Below are 25,250 nucleotides of genomic sequence, written 5' to 3' on the forward strand. Positions count from 1 at the left end.
TGAAAGGTCAGTCTTCTTTGATGCATTAATTTGATCTCAGCGTTTTGAGATGATACGTTTTATGGAATGGGTGGTTTCTGAAAAGGTACTGCCTCTCTGTCTATTTTAAGAGAAGGTCATAGGGTGCAGCTAAGTATATTGTTTCTCCTTAAGGTGGATAGTGAAAATAGAGAGGGGCGTGCTGGGCTCTCGGTTTACTCTGCGGGGAAGTAGTTCAGCACTGCCGAGAGGTGAAGGAGCCCTTTCCCCAGGTCTCTGTCTGTCCGCCTGTCGCCATGTCCCATAAACCCAATCAGTTTGTCGGCATTCATTCACACGTGGCCCTGTCTTTTTCACTGTCACTGTGTCTCCTCTACTCTCCCTCTTTCTCTCAAGCTGCTTGCTGCTCCCTGCCAAGGAAACACTGTGAATTAGAGCACCGAGCTCGGTGTCCAAGCACCCTCGGGTCATTTCAGTCAGTGTTCGCTCTGCCAACTGGTACAGCAGACATGCACCAGCAGCATATTTTGTGCAGTCCGGAGTCCCAGTTTCCCAAATGCATCTAAGCAGTGTAATCATCTGAAGTCTTGCATGGAAGCAATTTATAGCACTTTGAAATCACTTTGAAAGACAGTGCTTTGTGTACTATCATATGAGTTTTGCTAAAAACATAGAAAATGTGGGCAACAACTAACAACACAGCTTGAACCTTACAGAAAACTCTGTCAAGGGAGGATTTGATCACAATGTTCATGTACCACTTTATATAGAATTACTGTCTTGTTAAGAAAAAAATCTAATTGATGCCTTTAGAGGGATGAAGACATAAAAAGAAGTACTCGGGTTGAATACAGGGAATACTCACGTTAAAATAGAGGCAGCTTCCTCATTACTGATTCACTTGCTGGCCACATAACAGTCCCTGACGCACTGGTGAAGAGGTATGCTTATGACCACTGTAATTAGGACATGAATTGTGCAGGGAACTCTTTGCATATTGTTCCCGTGGGTTCAGGTCAGCTGTTTTTAGTAGGTCATATGTCCCTTAGTCTCTTCTATGCTTCAAGGAAGGAAGCCACGCCACCAGACTGCATGCATTTATGAGAGCACAGCACCGACTCATATATGTAGGGAGAGCCTACAGTCCATTTTTACATCTCCTCCTGCGTTCCAGACAGGATTGCAGAGTGAGAATCCATAATCACACTGCACAATCGTACAGAATAGACACACATGTGCATGTGCTCACTGTCAACTCCCACACACAATGAACCATTTTGCCATTTAGGGTTCATATCCCCCCCCCTCATCCCTCTCCTCCCCTCCCATCCTCACGCCTACTAAGCTCATCCCAGGTGCCTGCTTTGCCCGTTCAGCCACTCTGCCCACCCACGCCCTCACACTCTCAGTCCCAGCAGCGGCAAACGTTTTCCTGCTTTCTTCTTCTCCTCTCTACTCCCACCCACTCCAAAAGGCTGTGAATCACTGGCTGACATGCTGAAGCACCAGCAGGGCTCTTGTGATTTAGATGGAGAGGGACTAACATCTCGTTTTCTCTTGGTTTGTGAAGCATAGCCCATTATGATGGGGTCTGACTCGCACATAGGTAAAACTCGTATAAGTTTGCATAGCTGTGTGAGGCGGCTGTAGGCTGACATGAGTTAATATATATGGGTGTATGTGTGTGTTGGAGTGTGTCTGTAAGTGTAAAATGGTGCTGGCATGCATTTGTGCCAGGGGGACTGAGAGAACAAATTAATTGTTCTCTCATGTAAATGTTGTTTAGCACTTAGTGGAGTGATTCATGCGTCGACAAAATCAGCCTGTGTAAGTGACAGGCAAGTCCTTGCTGTCTTTTCAGAGAGCCACTGCTCAATGATTCATGTCCCCCAATCTGTCAGCAGGCGCCGACTATTGTAGGAGCTCCCAGCCTGACTTCTCCTGAATGTTTCTCAAGTGTAATAAGTGTTTTTGTTCCAGCTGAGTGCAATTGGAAACAAAACATTCTTGCATATATGATGAATTCTACTCAGGAGCATTTCTCAACATTTGATTTGCAGAGGGACAGTTTGTGACTTCCACCACATATGAGGACGTGGCAGAGTCTTAACAGAAAGCAGCCTGCTGCTGATCAGGACTCTGAGACACAGCCTGACGTTCCGGGAAGTTCACTCCCAAACTGTCCACCAGGGCTGTAACAAACAGTTTATTTTCTGGATTAATGAAGTACTAGTTTTTCTCTATAATTTCAGAAAATAGTGCCCACTGTAATTTCCGAGAGCCTAAGAGGGCGTCCTCAAATGTGCTGTTTTGTCAGAGCAACATTGTAAGAGCCAAAGATACAGTATTGAGTTTAGTATCTGGCACAGTAAAGCAGCATTTTTGAGAAGCTGGAGCATGTTTGGAATTTTTGCTTGACTGAAATGCTTAATTAATTATCAACATAGTTGATTCTGTTGGTTACCTAACCTGGTATCACTGCCATCTGGAGGTAAAGTATGGCCTTCATACAGGTGTCAACATGTTTGTCGTCTTCTAGTTTGCAGGAGGACATGTTTGTGTCTTGGTTTTTTAGCATGTATAATAATAAGTAGAATCAAACTGATGCATGCCGCATCGAGTCTCTCATAGGGAAAACAATGCTGTTCATTGCGCTCTGTTCAATCTGTTTGTAAAGACACAAGGTGCTCTTCACTTTGGCCTTTCCGCTTCAGAGTGGACTTGACCTTGATTGAAATATTCACACAAACGGGCCATATACAGTCGGTGTGTTTCGGTTATACTGGCTCAGCCACTTGGCAACGTGAGATCACTTTCACCCACTGACAACTGTGATTGTCTGGACTCCGATCTGCCAAGAAACGCTTCACACAGATGGCGAGAGAGAGAGAACACGGAGGTTGGATGATGGAGACCGATTTCACCGTCTCTTACAGGCCTCAGCTCTAAATATTTCCTCAGTGGGTTGATGTGTTCTCGCTGACATGTTTGCGGGCCTACATGAGTGTGAATGCATCTTTGGAGCGCGAGTATACAGTGAGTGTGTCTGTCAGCGACTCATGCAGCCTGCGGAAGCTACACAGGCATTGTGAGGACTCGGCGGGGAGCTCTGTTCCCTTTGTGTTTGCCAGGAGCAGCTTTCCACCCACGGTGGGCAGGCAGGCAGGCAGGCAGGCAGGCAGGCACGGTTGGCTGCTAGTTTGGCATTCACCGGATGACTTGGGTAGAGAGGAGGGAAGGCACACAGCCATTCATGGTCACATTTTGCACACGGGGAACAGGAAAGCTGTGGTGGTTTAGAAATATTCTCCAATAAAAGTCTCTCTCTCTCTGTCTGTGACCAAAAGAAGAAATGTGTTAATTGGGCTATAGAACAAAAATAAGTGCTGAGTTTCTCTTTGTACCCATGTGCTTAAGGCTGAGTGTATATTTACCACATCCCTGCTGTCTAAATGTACTGTACATTGTTAACAGAACATGAAACACTTGTCAGACTCAACATGAGGCTGATGATTTATTCTCTCCTTTCTGTTTTTGCCTGGAGATTACAGGATTTAAGTAGGTTAACTACACCAATGCCCTGCAAAAATCAAGCCACCCTGCGGTGTGGCAGACTGCATGCTGCCTGCACCGACACTAACGCCAGCCTCATGCGATGGTGACACCGACAGGTCTTAATTGGCTTCTATACGTTCAGCAGACAGTTGGGGTCGCCAGGAGTCCGAGGTGCAGCCTGGCATGCGTGAAACCATGTGGGCCTGAACTGCCCCTGAAACAAGTACTTTCACCATTAGGCACCGCGGCCTACACCTGTCAGCTTGAAACAAAGTGTGTGATGATGTGAGCAAAATCCCGCCGTTTGCAGTTTCACCGCTCACTCGAGGCGGCTGCGTATCTTCTAATAAAACCAGCAACAAAATAAATGATGGAACAAAGCGAATGATGCCTGCACCTGTTTATAAATAACTGGCTTAATATACATTTAGAAACAAATTTCTTGACCCAACTAAGACTCTTTTTTTTTTTTTTTTTTCATTTTATTCGGGATGCTTAACCTTTCTCTCGCTCTTTCCCTCTATCACCGCCCGCCTCCCACCTGCTCTCTCTCTCTCTCTCTCTCTCTCTCTCTCTCTCTCTCTCTCTCTCTCTCTCTCTCTCTCACTTCCCTTACACTTTTCACTCAGCTACCCAAGATGGCGGCAGCCTCATCCATCCAGCCGCCGAGCGTTCACTCTTCTCTAGCCGGGGAGAGCGCACTTTCCCCGCCGATGGACAGCCCCGAGAGCCGGCAGCCGGAGGATGAGGAGGCGGCGGCAGCGCAGCCCTCCGACTCGGGGATTAGCCTCCGCGACCTGCCGGACCTGGAGCCGGAGGAGATCGAGAGGAGGCTGGCCAAAACTCGCCAGGAGCTGAGCAACAGGAGGAAAATCCTCATTAAGAACCTGCCGCCCGACACCACCAACCAGGTAGAGTTTACGCTGGAGAAACTGGAGCAAAAGTCGCGCTGTTCACTGAATGTTCAGCTTTTACGCAGAACGAGACGTACTGTGCGTCGGTGGCGCTCACTGGTGTAGTTTGCATTCAGCTTCGCACTTTTCAGTAATATAAACATTATTGTTTGGTGATGATAGAGACCCGGTGTCTGATGCGCTATAGTGACATTAATTTACCCCAGATCCGGATATTTTTAATCCCATAAAAGCCGCATCTTCATGAGAAGCTTGAGGTCTTTATTTGATCAGTTTATTTTGGGGACTGGCGGCGTGTCACACCAAAACAACGTGAAGTGTCAATAAATTGCTGTCTGTGGTTTGTAAGCCTGTCGCTTCCCTTCCAACACAGACATAAGTCCCTTACCTCTGTCGCTCAGCTTTACCCATCGTAAGGTGAGGTGAACATACACCTTTCTTTGTCCCACTTGCAACTTTTTGCAGCATAAATTGTAATCCATAACACTTATATTAATAATCAATGCTGTAATCAGCTCATTGGTTGAACTTGGTGTGTTTCAGACAGTACAGTATTGCACAGTTGAAGTCCTCACTCGTGCCACTTGTGTTGTAGAAACATTGTTTTAAACAGTGTAAGCTGTAGTAGAGTAATAACTGCTTCAGCTACCTCATTTTGTTAAATGACGTGTTCAAGACATGATTTCTGACTTCTCGTAAACACTTCACTGCTGGAGGCAGAAGCAGACTAGCCAGTTAATGCTTTATGTTTATTGTACATGCAAGAACTTTGTGTGCATGTTTCCTGTCAAAGACCACAGAATGACCTCACTGTTTCTAACTTTAAGATTAACACGTTGGTTTCCCCTAATGTCATTCGTCACTTGCATGCAAGCCTTCACAAGACGACTTGTCAAAGGCACTGATGGTGTATTCCTTCAGGGTTATAGCATCAAACATTCTTAGAAAGAGGCACGGTGCCAAGCAGAACCAGCACTCTGCATGGTGTCCGAGTGTGTGTGTGTGTGTGTGTGTGTGTGTGTGTGTGTGTGTGTGTGTGAGGAGAAAGGACGAGAGAGAGGGAGCATGAAAGGGTGCGACTGCATGGTGTGTGTGAGAAATGAGAAGGAAAGTGTAGAGAGCGAGGAACAGTCACTTGGATTAGATGAAGCGACAGAAGCGGAGTTTCTCTCTCCCTCTATTTTCCACATTATTCATGTGCCAGAACGAGTGTGATATGTTTAGTGAGCCCGAGCAGAGCAGGCGGAGAGCAGAGCCGCATGAAGCCTGAAGCCTGCTGAACATCCCACATGAATTTATCCATTTAAAGGAGTAGTTCTCGTTGTGATGCTGTTGAATTGAATTAGCTCAGGCCACGTATCTTACATGTAGAGGTATCTCAGCAATTTGTCAGCTTGTCAAAAATGAAACTTTTAACCCACATCACAGCACTCCAGATGAGGGTAAACACTGTCGTGATAGTTAACATTTTCTTGTGTGTTTTGTTCTTTAAAATGCTTCAATTGCTGTGCTCTGTTTGAAAGGCTGTAGAGTTGCTATGTTCAACCACAGGATCTGTAGCCTAAGCTAATGTTCATATGTCAGTAATAGTGCTTAAATGATGAGTCAATAATGCCATCGACAGGATAATGCAAAACAAAAAAAAAAAACCCTGAAAACTTTCATAATAAATCGTCAAAGTCTTTCATCACACAGAAATACAAAATGTTCTCCCACTCCAGCTTCTCAAATGTAAGGATTTACTGCATCCCTCTCTTTTCTATAAGTGCAAGTGAAATATTTTTGGTTTTTCAACAGATGGTTAGATGAAAAATGCAGTTTGAAAATGTCACCTGGGGAAATTTGTGATGGGCATTTTTCACTATTCTGACATTTAATAGAATAAGTGATCAATCAGCCAAACCAACAAATAGCAGCCCTAATTGAGATGAATACACCCACCACCTGATCTAATTTCTTGGAAGTGCATCGAGCTTAAAACCTGTAGCTGCTCTTGTTTGGTCCTTTACAGAAATCCAGTGATATTTATAGAGCTGTTGACGTTACAGTAGCTTCCATAAGCTTATAGATTTATGACGAAGGAAAGTCCTCTTCAAGTGTCTTTTATAACCTGTCTGATGGACTCAACAATGCCCAGCCGGCTCCATCTTCCATTTCCCTCATACCCACTGCCCCATTAGTGAACACTATATCGCATATTGTGTGTGTGTGCGCGTGAGAGTGTGTGTAGTTCATGGTGCACTGTGTCAGATATATGGCCCTGCTGACAGTCCTCATCTCAGAGAGGAGTGGGGGGTTGGGAACAGTGGAGTGAAGAGGAGAGACAGAGGAGTGAGTGAGGAAAGGAAGGAAGGAAGGAGTCTTAATGAAAAGAATAGAAAGAGGGTGGGAGACACGCTTGGTTGAAAGCATGATGAGGATGTAAGACTTTTTCTTCTCTTTGATGATCACACTATCCCCCTCAAACATGAGCCATTAATGACTCTTATCCATAGCATTTTAGCAAATAAGATTTGCTCTCAGCAGTATTTTACGGAGTAAAATCAACTATCGAATCCCCTTATTAAATTGAAATCCTTTTAAAACACTTCTAAATAACTAAAAACTCAAAGATCCAATTGAGATCTGTAATGAGCTCTTGCTGGCAGAGAAGTCAGAACGGCTGCAGCGTTGTGTGGCAGCCTGATTAATCTTCATTACCTGTGGCTATAACTTGTAAATAAGATGAGCAGCAGGAATGATGAAACGTTGATATGTATCTGACACATTTCAGTTACAGGTGTAGCATACCAAATTTCTCCATGTTATATTTCATTCGCTACTCGCTCTAATTTTGGAGGAACTAATGCAGAACCATTAATGTGATAAACTTGAAATATTGAGAGCTGAACTGGAAGATTATACTAGCAGAGACACAATCAGCACAGAAATACAGTCAATGCTTGGCTGCACAGTGGCGTTGCCTGACAAATGGTCGAATGCACCGCTTTGAAGATAGTACATCAACCACGCCAGTGGTATTTTAACCATTTCTTCTATAATATTGTGGGGCTGAAGGACCGATTTTAAAAAGTATCAATTTTGATGCAGCAGATTTAGAGATTCTTCCAAAATTCATTTTTCTTTTCAAAACATGGTGCCTACATTACCCACAATGCAAGTTGACTACCAGCAATTCGGTTGGAGATTGTTCTGCTAGTAGCAGCTAATAAAGGCTGCTAGCATCAAGCAGAGGTGAGGAGTGGGCTGTGAAGATCTGGTAAACTCTGTGCTTTTTAAGTCTGCACCTCCAGATTTTCTTTATTTTCAAATGTGTAGCGTCCAGACTCAGGTGACATCACATTGAGGCATGTTTTTTTTTTTTTATCAGACTTCAGAAAGCTGAACATTTTCCAACTTACAAACAACTAAACTGCAAGTATCTCCTTGAGGAGTTGAGGAAGGTATTGAGAAAGATCTTTGCTCCTACCCCTACTGTGCACCCCAGACTCCACTTTGAATTTCAAGAAGAATAAAAGTGATGTTTAATCAAATCCAAGCACGTAGTGTAAAAACATATTTGCAGATGCACTGGAGGGTAAAATAAGTGTGTGTGTGTGTGTGTGTGTGTGTGTGTGTGGTGTGTGCTTCCAAGGACTTGTTAAGTTCTTGAATTATTCAGTTTCTCAGAAATACACAAAACTTGTGCAAGATGTGCACATGTTTGTATGTTTCTTTTTGAACACCAGGCAGAGTGCTGGTGAGTGTGTGCAGTTGTGTTTGCATATGTACAGGTAAACACAAATACATATAAATGTCACAAAGCAGCGTGTGCCTGAGCTGTTCTCTTTCCACCCACTTCCTCCTCTCGCTTTGCATGCTGTGATGTGTGTATGTGTGTGTCAGTAGCAGATGTTCATGAAATCTGCCCCTCCTGACAGTGGGCAGCCTTCATCACCTTCACCACTTGTGAACCTGCATGCACACACACACACACGTTGGGATTCAGCTGTGTACTGTGGAATTAGTCACCTCGAAGTTTTGCAGATGTTTGTGCCACAGTGTGCCGCAGGCATTCAAGAAACACCTGTCTGAATGACTACTGCAAGTACAACCAGGACAGACTAATAAGTTGATGCAGTCTATTTGTTTATTTTTTATATGGCATTATTTGGCAATGGCTCCTGTCTGTGAGATGATGAGATTTGTTTGTGAAGCACTGTGACCTCTAATTCTTGTGGTGAATATTAGAGCTGAGTGCTATGGATGAAATCATTATCAGAAGATTAATAAGCATGTTAACAAGGCATGTTGGTACAGCAGATATATGCAAAATAACCTGACTGATGCATTATATCACACACACAATACAGTCTAACTTTGTTAGTTCGTGACTACAGTTTGCTCAGAACTATTAATAAAGGAGTCGACGCAAGATAATTTGATAGATCATTTTGACAGTTCATATAAGCTACTGAAAGGCAGTATTAAAAGCTGCATATAATTAACAGTAAAGTTATGATTGGTGAAATAGTTTCAGCTTCAAACTGCAGTTGCACTGACCGGATGGAAGTTCAGTAGTAGCACAGAAAGAGAGTGAAATGCTTTGGACGAGCACGAGAAGAATGTGGTGTAGACTAATTGGATAAAAGCATAAGGAGAAATAATGAGTGTGTGTGGGGAGCGCTGAGGCAAGGTGGCCTTCTTGGTTGAACCGCCACGATACATCTACATTCAAAAGAGCAATTTTAAGTTCCAATAAGAAAATGTCCTCCGTCTCTGTACTGTTACGGCTCCTCCTCTTGACTTTCTCTCACAGTGCTGCTTAAACTGTGTTTGCACTTTGCAAGCTATGCACGCCTGCTGTTCACAACTGCTGCCATTGGGTGTGTGTGTGTGTGTCTGTGTGTGTGTCTGTGTGTATGAGACAGAGCAGGTGGAGGGGTTCAGGGTCCTGCTGGTCCCTGTTTACTAGAGTTGTGGATCATTGACGTTCCTACAGCAGCCACACAGCAGAGGACTGGAGTTTGATGCTTTGACACAAATGAAGTGAGATTTTGGAAGTGAGGGCGTATATGAGTTGGGGGAAAGCACTGTTATGTGACTGACACGAGGAAAGATACACAATGACTTTGGACAGTTGGACATTGAAGTCAGAAGTGCAGGTTCTGTCAAATTGGATACAGCTGACCTCATCCATCAGGGTCAGCAGCATGAAATCCAGTCAGTAGCAGCTCTGTGGGGCCAAAAACACCTCTGTAATGAGAGGTCAGACAAGAGTGAGCCATGCCACGTTCCAATTTGTTACCCATTAACATAAAAGCATACAGAAAATCTGGCAAGTGATGACCCAGGTGTGAAGACTGCTCACAGCTCCGTCTGATGAATTTCAGTTTCTCTGGTGAGATGCTGATGGCAGAATCAGAGTTAACAGCATGAACCCCTCAATCCCCCCTCCGAGTTAGTGGTTTATTTTCATAAATCGCTTTCGGGAGTTTTATTCTACCCACGAGAAACAATGGGATCTGTCATTCTGTCAGAATAAAAAATAAAAGAAGGACAAAAATGTTACTACGGTAAGCCTTTATGGAATACGAACAGAGAACGTCTCACCCAAAATGTCTTTCATTAATCAAGTGCTCCTGTCAGAATGCCTCTGTTAACTGGCAGGACAGCTTCTAACAGAAATCTGCAGTCTGTAATTATACCGTTTGTCAAAGTCTTAGAATTTTTAAGCTTTATATTTTGTCATTTGACCGGAAACATTTATGTACTTTATCCGTTCAGTTAATCTAGCAGTTATATTGCCATTTATCAATCGCTTTACTGTATGTGAAATGACACCAGCTCCTCACAAGTTACTGGAGGCCAAATTATTTTCAGATCCAAAGTTGAAATCCTTGTGTCATGTCTGATGCACTTCACCTCTAAAACCTCACAGCACATCACCTATCACCTTTAGAATATTATTCTAAATCAAACTATTACAAAGGTGATATTTGCATGATATTTAAAATCTGTGTTTATGAATTACCATTTTTCAAGCTCGAGCACTTGACCAAGTTTAGTTTTTGAATCCAGTAATGTGAAGCTTCTTTTGATTGTTTAAAATCCATAATCAAACAAATGTGCGTAATGCAAGTGCAGCAGAAGACATTAACCTTTCCACATCCAGCCTGTTGATTTGCATTATGCTTTCACTGGCGCCTTGGTGTAGGAGTACAAATGACTACAAGAGGCCATTTGGCTTTTACGTCTGAGAGCTTCTCCGCCACTCTCCACAAAGCTCCGCAGTTGCTGACGTATACTGTAGCTCTCTGACATTAATGCAAAGCCACAATGTGGACAAAGTGTTGTAACATGTCGAAAACAGATGACGATAGAAAGAAAGATGTTCAGTGCACATGTTCAATAATACTTTCAGGTTGTTTTATCTTAGTTTACCTGGAGGCTAGGATTTACCACCTCACCACTTTCACACAAGCATAGACTGCAGATAAGCTCAAATACTTCTCTGCACACATTTCAATTTATATTATGTGGCAAGACCCACGCATTGGGTACTGCAAGCTGGCTCACACAAAAATACCAAATATTCTTGAAATAGGCTTTGACCCAATGTCTTTAGGAGGCTGTTGATATGGGAGGAGTGACTGTCTGCTCAGTGGGGAAAATAACCTCCAATCTGAGCCCTGTGGCTTCAGGGCCAGGGCCAAGCCGAGACGGGTGGGTGCGGACGGGGGAGGGAGGTGGGGTCACACTGGCCGACAGCGGAATCGGCCCTGTCTCAGGGCAAGCCACCTGCTTCCCTCAGCCCACTGGTTCTGTCCTTTCTAAGATCAGATTAACCAGCTTCTCTGTGAAAGACTGGAGTGAAATGTAGACGGACAAAGAAAAGAAACAGACAGGGCTTGACCGAGCAGCATGAGGCAGCGCTGCTTTGTAAGATGCTGTTCTTCCGCTATCAGTGTGTCTGACAGTATGAAAATGACAGGGGGAGCTTCCCACATGAAATACAGACAGCACCTTTTCCCAACAACAAGTCTTAATAGGTAATTTCACCTCCTATAATGGGCGTCTTGGTAGTGATTTTGAGTAATAGTTTTCTATTGAGGAGTTATTAAGGCGTAAAAGCCTCTATTTTCAGACATGTTTTCTTTGAGGCGATCACTCATACTGTAATGCTGATGACTGCTTGTTGCTTTTGCCATGGCACCTCCACCCACATGCCCCCCGTTCTTTCCCTGAAATTTAGATTTTCTGACTCTAGTAGCTGGTAAAGGTGGTGATGAATGGTATGCTGAGCTGCAGCCTTCAAAACATTGTTTTTCAGAAACGAATAATGGCATAGATGCTAATTCCACGCTCCAATGGAAAAGCATTTAAATGTCACAATACAATGAATCTGGTACGATTTATTTCGTATTATGATAAATATTGTGCATTTCGGTTTACTGTGTACTTAATGCGTGGACATTGGTTCAGGCCCAAACTAAATGCAGCTACTGACCATATTCTGTACTGACTGTATGCACGTAGCATCGTGACCGTTTTTCTGTACATGCTAAGCTAATTGCCTAAAGTATTCACACAGATTCTTTTACAACTGGGGAATTTATTAAAGTTGGCTGACATTAGTTCCATCTACCCAGGCTGGAAATAATATAATCAGGTAAACTGGAAACATGTTTCCAGGGCCCATATGTAAATTTGCAGCTATTTGCATTTCAACCATTTGCACACAATGATGCACTGTAGGGTGGTGAATACTGTGCAAACACTTCAACAAGTTCTAGCTGTGTTTGTAGTGTATTGGCACATTAAGAGTCTGGCAGCCAGTGCTATAGCGCACCTCCTGGACCATGTGCCTGTGACTGCTGAGGTTGATTACGGGTTTGAATCCCTGCTCCCGCTGCGCTGCTTTACTGCATCATCTGTCTCTACTCTACTGGAAATTAACAAAGTGTCTGAAGAAGGCAAGCAGATGATGAAAAAAGAAAGGAAAAGGATCAGTTGAAATGTAGCCACAGAGAACCTCATGTGACATGAAACTTATTTTGACATGAAATAAAAGGTCAGTGAAGGAGAATGGTAACAGTAACCCAGCATGGACATTTAAGCACACAGCCATTGTTTAATCCAGCAATGAAACAGAGCAAAGAAAAGCAGGAGGATGCAAATGAGGGAGTGGAGAAAGGAGTTTCAGGGGCCACAAGGCCAGGAGGAAGAGTAGGAGGGGAGGCAGCGAGAAAGAGGAGGAGAGAGCCTGGATGAAGAGAAGATAAAGGGTGTTAAAGCAGCGCACATGGCGTTAAAACTCTGAGAATGTGTTTGATAGAGCAAGAGAAAGAAATGTCTGCACTCGCGTGTCTTCATGCTTGTCTGTTTTCTAAGACGCTGTCCTGGCAGGCATTTTATAGGCCAGTGATGTGTGCTGTGCATGGTTTGAACCACCTGTCACACACACACACACACTAACAAGGCTGTGCAGCTATCCTTGTTAGGACATTTCATTGACTTCCGTCCATTGAGGACAGCCTAACCCAAAACTAACTTTAACCAGGACCTCACAAATGATGTTTTGCATAGGTTGATGTTAATACTGAAAGAGCCCCTAGTGTCTAACTAGTCTAACACACACACACACACACACACACACACACACACACACACACACACAGACACAAGCTTGGCTGAGACCAAATATGGAAAACAGTGTTTTCTATTAGGGATGCACTGTTGTAATTTCCAATGAATATGTAACAAATTGTTGAACTATGTTTTTTAACGCTGCAGCTGTTCTCCATGTTTTCAGTAACATTAGCTGTATTCCATTAAAGCCTGTTCAAGTGTGGAATCATAGTGTTTTTTTATTATTAATATCAAATATCAAAATCCAGCTTTTGTAAATATATATATCAAAGATGTCGGTGTACTTCAGTGAGAGGCTTGAACAGTAGTACAGGATTACTAGGATCACTTGTGCTAGTATTGCTGCTCTACAAATGTGAATAATGATAATGATGTTATTGTAATGCTAATCATTTGAAACCATATGGCAGTGATAGGTGTGTGAGTAGCTTGCTGGCAGACCTTGGCTTCATCCTCTGTTCTCTCTCTGTAGCAAATATCACTCTATCAGTAGGTCAAGGACACAGTGACTGCCGGTAAGGAGGCCATACCGAATGTGTCTGTCCCCTAATCCCCCTCTCCCTCCATGCCTCTCTCGCTCGTACACACACTGACACACTGCTGAAATGATAGCCCCGTGTTTCACTTTACCTCATTGGCCCTGTTGGTGTTTGGACATGGTGTGTGTGTGTGTGTGTGTGTGTGTGTGTGTGTGTGTGTGTGTGTGAGAAATGAATGAACAGGTGTCAGAGTAAACACATTTTTCTCTCCTCTCTTTCTTCTTTGCCTGTTACTTTAGCTTGTACACATTACACTTTATAGAATATAAATTGCTCCAAAGTGACTCAGCAGAGTGCAACAGAGGAATCAGATATACCTAAACTGCCAAACCATGCAAGGTGACAGATGGAAAGGTCAAAACAACACACAGACCATCTACACGGCAATTTGCTGTCCGTTTGCTTTTTATTTGCAGGACATTGGGAGTGGAGCCGAGGGATGTCAGTTTAGGTTGGTTAAAAAACAGTTAATTTTGTGCTGAGGAGCACGCTGGACTGCATCTACCAGTCAGTTGTGTTCTGGAAGAGTTTAGTGTCCTGGACAAAGAGGAGAAATTCTGGTCAAATATCTGTGTTTATGGACCTGATTTACCATGTTTTTGTATCAGGACACCAGTTTCTGAAATCAGTCCACCATTGAGAGCAACTGCAATGTGTTCCCTCCAGTGGTTTGCACACCGTTAATGTACGTCCACTACAAGAGCTTGTTCTAACCACCGACAGGCTCAGACTGTTATTCTAAGTGTCAGACAGGATCACTGCAGAAATATTTTTTATCTCCCAGTCAACATTGATGTAGTTTCACATAGTTGTAATGTAGCTTTGGTTTTGTGCGAGTTGTCCAGCAGTCAGTGGTCGGTGCAAGCTTGTCTGCCGTGTCTAGCTTGACTTTTAGCTCATCCCTCTTTTTTGTTTGAAATGTATATAAAGTCAGTGTCGACCCTGCTTCAGTGTACTGCGCCATGCCAAAGGCCTCTTAAACTGTGTATCTTTGATGCACCAACATGCGTTGTCCTTGCAATGGTCTTGATGCTGCTGGTGTATGGTTTTGTTTGCAAGATGAAGAGGAACACAGCAGCTCTTTAATCCAAAACACTGTAATCATAATTTAAAACTTTGGCAAATGCAGTTTGGTTTGATGCAATGGCTTTGCCCAAGGTACCTTTCTTGCCCAATTTGCATTTGCATTTGCATTTGCAAGCCAAAAAATGGATTCTTGAGAGCAACAAGGCTGAGTAGTGTTATGGCTAGAACTGCTTCTCTGGGCTGCACAGATATTTCTTTTGTACTTGTACAAACGTATGAACATTTTGTTCTCTTCCACTTCAAACTCTCCTCCCAACAGAAGGTTCGATTACACTGACTTTACATTTATTCATTTGGCAGATGCTTTTATACAAAGCAACGTGCAAATGAAGTACAGTTCAAATCACAGTACATCGAGGGGGAGCCATCAAGAGTGCTTACACGTGATTTTAACTTCATAAACATGACAAATATTTTTGTTTTGGGACAGAGGGAGAAAAAAGGATGGAGAACAAGAGCATATTAGGTCAATAAGTCCTCTCGAAGGCTCAGTTCTTCAAGCAGTTTCTAAAGACAGAGAGGGATTCTGCTGACTGAAGTTGAGTTTGGTAAGTCGCTCCACCACGGAGGGAACACGCAGGAGAAGAGTTCGGATTGAGATTTCCTGCCTCGCAGTGACTGTAACTAGTCATACCATCCTTTGTTTCCAGATCGTGGTGAAAGAAAAGCCTCACGAACGTGAATGAGGAGGAGTGGAGTGATGAGCCTTTTTTGGCTGGTTTGGATCAACTAATCTCGTTTGATGCACTTAGGCCGCGGTAAGTGTTGTTGAGATTTGGTTGGATTTGATTTTCCTCTGCAAACCTCTACAACCTCTGCTTACCTGCAACACCCAAGTGTGAAGCTGATCAGCTGATTTGGGTGGAGCTAGTGATTTCATGTTCCTTCATGAACCTACCCTATGCCTGTGAGTTCCATTTGCTGTCGTCTTAGCAGGTGTCAGACCAGGCTGCTCTCACATTCCTGATAAAGTCCATCCTCTCAGGCCAGTTTGTTTGAATACAATACCAAGTGTGCGTATGTGAACACCAAGTAGCTCTAGATGCTTTTTTTCGCTGCTTTTCAACTCAGCCAGTCGCTGATAGCATGTATGGTGATCACCCAGCCCTTCACCAAGTGAAGCCACAAGGTCAATTTCTGTGCACCCACACATGTACGCACAGGAGTTGACCCTGGGTTCTTAAGCTGGTGTTGGGTACTGACTGGGCTTGCTGGAAATGTCAGCCTCTTGACGCGTTCAGACATACAGAGGATGCAGTACAGCACGGAACAGAGTGACATGCTTAGTTAAGTTATAGAACAGCTTGACATTGCAGAACATGCTGTGGAATGGCCTTGAATAGGAAACACAATCGCAGTGTGTCCTGCTGCTTCTGCCCACATGCTGTCCAGGTTCTCTGTCTAATCACTCTTGGACATGAAGATGGGGCAAGTCAGGGTGTCTCTTCAAAATGTGTGATGATGTTGAAAGTCTCTCAAAGTGTATGTTAACCATATCCATCTCTGCAGTGATGAGACAACAAAATGTAGCTCTGTGTCTCCATCTGTATATATTAATATCAAATCGGGGTCTTATGATTGTCAGTCTGTGGGTTTAGTGTAGAGTTTTTGCTGTAACTTTGAATTGAAAGCTGTAGGAGGGGTTGTCACACTGTCTTTTTACAGAGCCCAGTGGCAGTTTTGAAACACTTGTGAGCGTCGCTTAGCTATTATGGCAGTGTTAATTAGAAAGCTGTTGAAATAGTGTAGTGAGAATCTCAATGAAACAAAGTGGAACATCGTGATGGGATGTAGCAGAAGTAAAAGATCATTAAAACATGGAATGTAAAAGGAAATAGGGTGAGACAAACCGGAATATCATAGAAAAAAGTGCAACATGGTGTGCTCAACTGTTAAATTGTATGGCTGAGAAACAGACGCAGGACTGTTTGGACTCCTAAAAATAGTCTTTAAATGTCTTGCAGTGTGCCAGTGCTGTGAGAAACAAACTTTCAGCTCGATTTAAGTACAGAATAGCACAGGGAAGAGTTTTAGCAGAGAGAGAATGACACAGAGCGGCATGATTCAACCTTGTCTGAATGTCACTGAGTAGTCTGCAGTGTCAGTATCGGTGTCCTGTCCAGCACAGCAGTAACTATCATTTAATGAAGCAGCAGCATTAAGTGAATAGAACAGGTTTGGTTGGCAGTAACGCTTTAAATCTCTTCTCTTATATCCTCATGCATTTGTACAGGCATGCTGTGAGCTAAAGGGTTTAATCCTATTTTATTCTTACTGTGTTTGCATTGTTGTTAAATTGCATCCAGCCCTTTATTATCATGGCACGAGTGTGCTGGCATTATAATGTCTGGAAAAGCCCTTACAACTTTGTCGACATAGAGAAAAAAACAAAACAAAACAGTCTTTTATGTCATTTTCTAAGTGAATCCTTAAAATCTTATTTTCTTTAACAGATGATAAATTCTGTCAGGGAGTATTCCAACCTGCTTTCAATGTAAAAAACTTGTTTGAAATTATTTCTAAAATCAAGTTTTTTGTGCAGCAGGATCAAGAAATGGATGAATATGGAGTAAAAGTCCAAAACAAGGACTGTCTCTCTTCTGTCTCTCCGTGTCCCCTCAGCGATTACAGCTCGCTCTCTGATTTTAAGGGCGAGCGAGTTGACCCTCTCCGTGGGCTGCCTTGCATGGCCTTCACTGATAAGGAACATGTCTGCTCATGGTGTACGAGTGTGCTGGATGGCGGTCAGAGAGATAGGAAAAGAGAAAAATGTGCATGTTAGAAATCGTCCTCCCTTCAACTCAATGTATGAGCACTTGTGGTTGATTTTTTTGTGTTTGTTTTGTCGAAACAGGACTGATGTGATAGATGGGACTGGAAGTGTTTTCTGTCCACACGACGTCCTGGAAGTGTCAAACCTGCTTTCGCTCGCATGTGAAAGGTGATTGTTGTATCACTGCGAGTTGTTGAGTTGCGATAATGCAGAGTGCGTTTCTTTGTTTTCGTCTTTGAATGGAGGCATACGACATGTCCAGCATTAGCTCACAGTGAATAAAAGCACCGGATTTGAGCAACATTAGCTGACAAAACAGAATAGTCGCATCCTCCCAAATGCCAGTCAGATCTTAAAAGACTGCACCCACCTTTTTTTTTTTTCTCTTTTGTTCACGTTCAGACCCATTTATAAAGCCTATATATTTACTTTAAACCCGCTCTTGAAACGGCCAATTCACATTTATTCACTGCTTTTCAAAAGGTTTAATAAAAATGGACGGGAACAGAATGAGAGAGATGATGGGAAGAAGCGAAGAAGAGAATGTGGCCACATCATGCGGACATGATCGTGGTGAATTCGGTGTGTCTGCACCTGAGCGTAGAACAGTTTGAAAGTCCTGCCTGATGTGCAATCATGCTGTGCTTTCCATTACATCTTGTCTCTGGTGGCACTTAACAATAATTGCTGTATGCTGAAGTGACCTTTCCACTGCCACAGAGTTTAGACTGTGGCTCACAGGATGTTTTAGCACTGCGGTTGTTTTATTATTTATTTATTTGTCATTGTTGTTTTTCAGTTTTTTCTGTTGCTCACTGTTCAGTCGTTCCGCCTACACTGTGTTCCTGCTCGATCTGGAACTGCTGTGCTCTTGGACAGGTTTGACTGTGACTGGATCGAAAAGGTTGCTCATATTATAGGTGCATATCTATAAAAACAAAAACCACTTGTTGCCAAGCTTTGAACAGTTGTCACTTACTTTGTGTGCAGTGGAGACTGCGTGGCTATGTAACAGTGAGACCCGTCAGGGAGGTACAAGGCTAATAGAGTTAGCAGTGTGCAGTGGAGTTCATAACAGACTCAGACAGGATGTGAGGATCTCTTTACTCCCTTTCCTGTCTCACTTCATCACATACTGTCACCAAAGAGACAATCTGAAACATTTCTTCAGGAGAGTGGGCTACGCTCTACTTTAAAGATAAATTCCAGATGTATCACTTTGATGTGTGTGTCTGTGTGTGTGAGTGCAGTGCGGTGGGCTGCTGTGATTAGAAACCTGACAGGGGACTAAAAGCTTTTCATCTCAGTGCACTTTTTTAAAAAGCGTAATTACCCATTAGAGACAGATTTCAGCAATTGGGGAAATCTGCCATCAAAGTGTTTATTGTGAAGGAAGAGAGTTTGCTCAAGTGTTGAAAAATAAGGTTTCAAAAGTGTGAAGAACAAAAGTCCTTTCTCGAAGATTCATCTAAATTCAAGTTCTAGTGGCGGTCTGAATACTCGGTTATTGGAAGCAGTCGTTTAGTTCCTAATGACTGTCTTGCTGTTGGACTAGTGCTGCCATGACATGACTCTGTGTCAATAGTTAAGACTGTTAAAGTCTGACTTACCCCCTGACTGATGCTACAGAGTTGCGTTCACTGACCATATTTAATTGCATGTTCCGTTGTTGGTAAAAGTGATGCATTTTGTCTGTTGCTAAAATGGTTTACTAAGTAATGCTCGATTCACTGCAAATCTGATAACAAGTCAGAATAAGTACAGTACTTTGAAAAAGCTTCTAAAAATTTGGATTTTGATGATCTCCTGGCTCAAGTCTCGTTTCTCTTTCTGTCTTTAGGAAGTCCATGAAATTCTGAAAGAATATGAACTGAAGTACTGCTTTGTGGACCGCAACAAAGGCACAGGTAAAACTCTCACTTTAGCAGACACACAGGTGCACAAATACACACATGCTTGTACTCCTATACTTGTGAGGACCTCCACAAACATAACTCATTGCCTAACCCTAACCTTAACCACCACAACTGAATGCCCAAGCACATCGAACCTAATTCTGACCCTGAAACCAAGTCTAACCCTAAAACAGCCCTTAGAAGAATAGAGGACCAGCCAGAATGTCCTCAAGCTGAAACTGCGACTTGTCCTCACAAAGATAGATATACAAGAGCACAGACACACACACACACACACACACACACACACACACACACACACACACACTCACACTCACACATGCATCTCTGCCCAAATGAATCTGTAAACCAAACCCTAAACATAGGGCCATATCATATCTGTCATCACGCATTTGTATTAATAGTTAGATGGAAAGTAGTGCAGTCTTGATATCCACAGTGTGGAGGGAGTGAGGCAGCAGCAGCCCTGAAACACTGGGAGAGTTCTCCATCTTGGAGAAATAGTGCTGGGGTCAGGAGGTGGATGAGCAGATACTTTCGCCTGTGACTCAAGTGACCAAGGTCTGCTTCCTTGTTTTTAAGCACAGTGATAGGGATTACAAGACTGGCCGCATGTAGGTTTAGGACTACACAAGGTCCTTGGACCGACTGTTACCTATAAAAAAACAGAAAAAAATAAAGCCTATAAACAGATTTCTTCTAATGCAACACCTAACCCACTTTAAAACATTGTAAACTTCACGAGGGTTGGGTTTGTTGCAGAGGTGTTGTGTTAGATTGCATTAGTTTGATCTATTTGTAGCACATAAAGTGGCAATTGAATGTATACTGTATGGTTTATAGTGTGTCTCCATTTCTAGGAGGGTCCTCATCTGAAATTAGGGTCTATGGATTGGGGGTGTTGTATTACATAAATTCGTGATATTTGGCAATACAAACAAAATTGACTTGGCCTCTTTACAGACTTCAGGGATTAAGGCTGCATGATTTCAGCAGTGATACATACTTTAAAAAAGATGAGCTGGCTACTAGAAGCGATTGCAAAATTGACAGGTGATTTGAGCATTAGAGGACTCATGAGGAGTCAGTGATGGAGTCATTGTTTTAAAGAATTTAGCTATCAGCTTGGTGCATGAGTTAATATGAACTGAAATCTGTTTTTACAGCTTTTGCACAAATGATGAGTGAATAACTTAAGATACGTCATATAAACATAAACAGGGACACTTTTGCACACTCTCAATCACAGACTCACACATAGCAAATTTAATCTTAATCACTTCACACCTAAATTAACTTTGCACCATATTTTAGACACATTTTAATTATAGTTTTAATCCTTAACCAAAATCCTATCTGAGTGAGTGTCTCTTTTTAAAGGGTTTTCCACATCCTCCTCACCTTCTGAGAACATTTGGCCCTCATAAGTTTGAAAATACAAGAAGTACACACACACACACACACACACACACACACACACACACACAAAGCAGACACCCCCCCTTGCCCCCAGAGTGTGTCCCTTTCCAGGGAAATCTTACATAGTGCCTATATTTAGTCCGTGCAGTCAGCCAAGCACCTGAAACATAACGCTTTTAGAAAGTAGACGGGAGCTGTAAACAGCTGAGATATCAAAGCACCAGCCCGTCCAAAAGGTTAATGGGGTTTCAGAGCCTCATGAAACACAGGCCTTCATTGGACCGGCAGCCACGGTACACTACTAATTAGGCCGCCGTGGTGGGGCTGGGTGTTGGGCTCCTGTGTACTGAGGTGGGCGGGGTGTGGTGAGAATCCAGCGTGAAGAACATCTGAGGCTGTTAAAGAAGAAGTAATATTTTCAATGGCGCCACATTCTCCTCTATTTACTTTTATATGCTCTTTATCTCAATGTCAGCCGCCGTCACTCTTCTCGAACACCGCCACCCGTCTGTCACGGTCTTTGTCGGTCTCTCCCGTCCCTTTCACTCAGCACTTTTATCCTCCCTCCTCTTTTGTTTCTCCATCTCCTTCCTGTTCAGTGAAGTAGCACTTGTTTCATTTCAAGGACTTATTTCAGCAGTTAGACAACATAATGTGGTCACGTCTGGCAGTCGCAGTATTAGCTCTTTGAATTAAGATGGAGAATGGTTCAAGTAGAATCTACATGTGTCTTCAAAGACTTCTCTCGATGGCCTCGGGTGACAGTGAGATGGAAGGGGAGGTTTTTCTTTTTGAGGTATTTTTCCAGGTAATATCGTCATGAATTGCATTGAGGACCCTGTTAAGATGGAATGTTGCAGCAGAGGTGTGGCTGTGGGAGGCTTTGTCTGCTCCAAGGCAAGAGCGCGGGAGCTTTCACAGCTTGTTACCTTCACAGTTGAGTTTGAAGCTGATCAGCGTTCATGAACGTGCTGATAGTCTCTCTTTGATTCTATAGAAGAGCAGAGGGGTAGTAGGAAGACTGATTAACACGCAGAGAAGCAGCACTACAGACAGTTTTCAGACCATATTGCAGAAGCACTAGAAAATTGAAATTCAGTAAAATCTCTTCCTCCTCTTTCAAAGGTTGTGCATTACCACCACCCCCTTTTAAGGAGTGGAGTTAAGTAGATTTGAAACATCTGATGTGACTCTATCCAAAGGTAACCCAATCCCCCTAAGTGCACCTCTGAAGCTCACTAATCAACACGTTATATCTCGTTTGTTAAATTCATAAAAAGACAAAACATGCGTAAAGCCTGCTGGCTGCTGTCTTCGGTGTCACATTTACCAGACAGGCATGACAGTGGCGTTGATCCTCTTATCTCACAAAAGCAAATAAGAGTATTTCCCAAAGGGTCGAACTATGCCTTTAATGTTGCAGCTATGTGCTGTATACCCTCATGCTGTACAGCAGTGGTGGCCAACTATGTGGCATGGAGAGCCAACAGTCTGCAGGCTGTCACTCCACCCAACGACTCCCCGCCTCCTTTGAACAGAGGCAAAGAACTCGTCAATCACAGAGCTCACATGCTGAGATGATTGGTTGAAATGAAAACTGGCTGCACGTGACTTTTTAACCTTATTGTACAACACAAGGCCACTATTATCAAATGTGCCCTCAAACATTTTATGCCCTTGGATGTTCAGCTTTTTTGGGATTTGTTTACATTTCAATCCATGGGCTCTGCTGCGCTGGGCTGTTGGCTCGCTCTCTGTGCTTTCTATGGAGTCGATGTGGACAAGCTCCTGCTGGAACAGCAGTTAAACTCAGTGACACTGCTTATTAACTCTTTCACCCTATTGAATAAGAACAACCGGGTTGTTTAAGGCGCTGCCTCAGCAGGCAGGCAGGGTGGACACTGTTCCTACTGAGCTGGTGTGAGAGAGAGAGAGTGTGTGTGTTTCTGTGAGTGTGTGGTGGGAGATCCCCGACTGCTTCAGTTGGAGGTGTGGAAGATTGATTTCAAGCTTCTGTAGCTTTTCACTTTCTGTGTGTGTGTACGTGTGTGTGTGTGTGTACGTGTGTGTGTGTGTGTGTGTGTGTGTGTGTGTGCTGAAGGATTGAATATTTTGCCTTGATCCAGTAACCCCCCTGGCTTGTCGCCTCTTCACTTACCCCAAACAGAGACCTCCATCCAACCTCATCTTCTTTGTGTGTGTACTGTAGGTGTGTTTGTGCTGGTGTATACATGCCTGTGTGTGTGTGTGTATGTATGTCATAACAAATGTACAGCTGTGTTTCCGTGTCTGAGTAGTGTTCTTGTGTGTGTGTGTGCGCGTGGATGTGTATTACTCACGATGTGGGGACATAAATTTGTTGACAGTCACATTGTGGGGACTCGTCTTCCTTTATGGGGATGAAACACATTTATCACCCATCACATTTATCATTACGTTTTAGGGTGAAGACTTGAGTTTAGGTTAGGGTTAGGGTTAGGCAAGTAGTGGTTATGGTGATGGTTAGGGCAAGTCTCGAGTAAATGAATGTATGTTTATGTAATGTCCCCAGAAGTGATGGAAATACGACTGTGTGTGTGTGTGTGTCTTTGAGTGTGTGTGACATAGCTTGAACTTGCCAGCCATTGGATCAGTTTTCATGACAGCTGGATAACATCACCCCGACCAAGTGTTTATAGTCTGACTCACTCCCTCTTTCCTCTCTCCCAGTGTCTCTTTCACCTTTACTGCCTCTCCAGTCTCACAGCTTAAAAATAACATGATTTTACTTTTCTTTTTGTCTCTGCCATCATGCAACGGTTGGGAAATTTGAAGTGAGCACTCTAGCAAATAGTTTTAAGTGAATAAGCTGAGATGTGTTGGAAAGTTCAGAATTTATAGCTCTGAAAGCCCCGAGCCTCAGCCCTGAACAGCACGTAGATGTGTTTATTTTCCATTGCGTACCGGAGGGAAAGGATGGCAGCGTCGTATCCGTAATGTATTTGTGTCTTTGTGGGTTCCATTAATCTCCGAGTGTGAATATGAGAGCATTCCTGTACGTCATTATTTTGACGTCACTGTCGCGTCTCAAAGGCCTCCTCTGCTTCATCCTTGAGTTCACTGATTCACTGATGTTTATTTGAGTGAAACCTTTTTTTTTTTTTTTTTTTTTTTTTGCAGGGAGGTCACTACTGAGGTATTTCTGAGTTACACTGAACAGAGCTCTCTTGTGTCTCAGAGTGTGTGCAGCACTGTGCCATCCTTTTCCTTTTCCATGGAGTTTGAGTAGATGTAGTTTGTGTTGGTGGCACATCTTTTTGGACTGTTAGCGTTTTTGCAAATGCTAACCAAAGAGCACTTTCTCTGTTTACTTCAGCAAAGTTACTGTTGCTGCTGCTGCGTCTGTGAAGCAGAAAGTGTCTCGTGGGAAACGAACCAGTGTCTGAATGGCTTTTGTGTAGTTGTTGATCAGTTGTTGATAAAGAGGAACTAAACAGCACTTGAAAATGTTAAACATTGCTTTTTTAGCTCCCGCACGCAGATACACACACTCACACACTGTTGTCTCTTGAAAAAAAAAGACCACTGAGCTATTATGGGAGAGAAATGCTCACACAGAGAGCAGAAGTTCCACAAATGGGCTTCACTCTTCTATTATTTGTATTTGTAATGTGTTTCACTGAGCCTTCTCTCAACATATGCTAAGATAAAGAAACCTATACTGCTTGATACCTCTTCATATATCAACAGAGATAAAATTATGGTTATTACTCTGAGAGCATGTAACAATCATGTACGCCACAAGTCAAAACGTTCATTGTTTTATTTCTTTTTTCTCTTTATTCTGGTGTTTTTGGTGTTGTTTTTCCTGCAGGTAATGCCTAGACTCCAGTACTTTGCCAAATGTAATGCATGAAATGAGACAATGAAAATTCAATAAATGCTCGTGTAACAGGAGCTACCTGCCAGTGCAACATCACTTTACAATATCAGAAGGTGATGAGAGAGTGAGAGATTTTGATACAACATGGGTTTTAGGCAACGTTCAAGCCAAAAAATGTGAAGTCCATCAGGACTCGGTGAAGAACAGCAGCTGTACTTTGGCTCACTGCATCATCAGGTGGTGAGTACACGGGACCAGGATGAGCAGAGGGAGCATAATCAATCTCTGCTCTTATTATCACTGAGCTCTCAGCAGAGAATTAACCAGGAATTAGCCCGAGCCCGCCTCAGTAAATCTGTTCATTCATCTTACAGGACGTTGCTGCTCTGAAGCTATTTGTTCAGCTTAAACAAGGGAGGTGATCAACAGGTCAGCAGGTTCACTCACAGCTCCCTGCAAGGTCGAACCATGGAAGTGTTAAGTTTTTTAGCATGTGGAATTATTTGCCTGCATGGTCGATAATCCTTCATTCAATTCAAACTGTGCCCACTTGAAGACTTTACAACCCCCCCCCCC

At 43.1% G+C, this 25,250-nt stretch overlaps 1 protein-coding gene across 1 annotated transcript in view; it reads left to right on the forward strand.

Annotated features, from left to right (window-relative positions):
• Positions 1-3,872: 3,872 nt before the first annotated feature.
• Positions 3,873-25,250, forward strand: part of raver2 (ribonucleoprotein, PTB-binding 2) — a 77,393-nt gene continuing 56,015 nt past the window's right edge. Inside the window, exons 1-2 of the mRNA XM_076724240.1 lie at positions 3,873-4,445; positions 19,318-19,384. Of these exons, the coding sequence (XP_076580355.1) occupies positions 4,026-4,445; positions 19,318-19,384 (487 nt within the window). The 5' untranslated portion in view covers positions 3,873-4,025. The remainder of the gene's footprint in view (positions 4,446-19,317; positions 19,385-25,250) is intronic.

This window comes from Chaetodon auriga, chromosome 3 (genome assembly GCF_051107435.1).
Source record: "Chaetodon auriga isolate fChaAug3 chromosome 3, fChaAug3.hap1, whole genome shotgun sequence".
NCBI classification, from domain to species: domain Eukaryota; kingdom Metazoa; phylum Chordata; class Actinopteri; order Chaetodontiformes; family Chaetodontidae; genus Chaetodon; species Chaetodon auriga.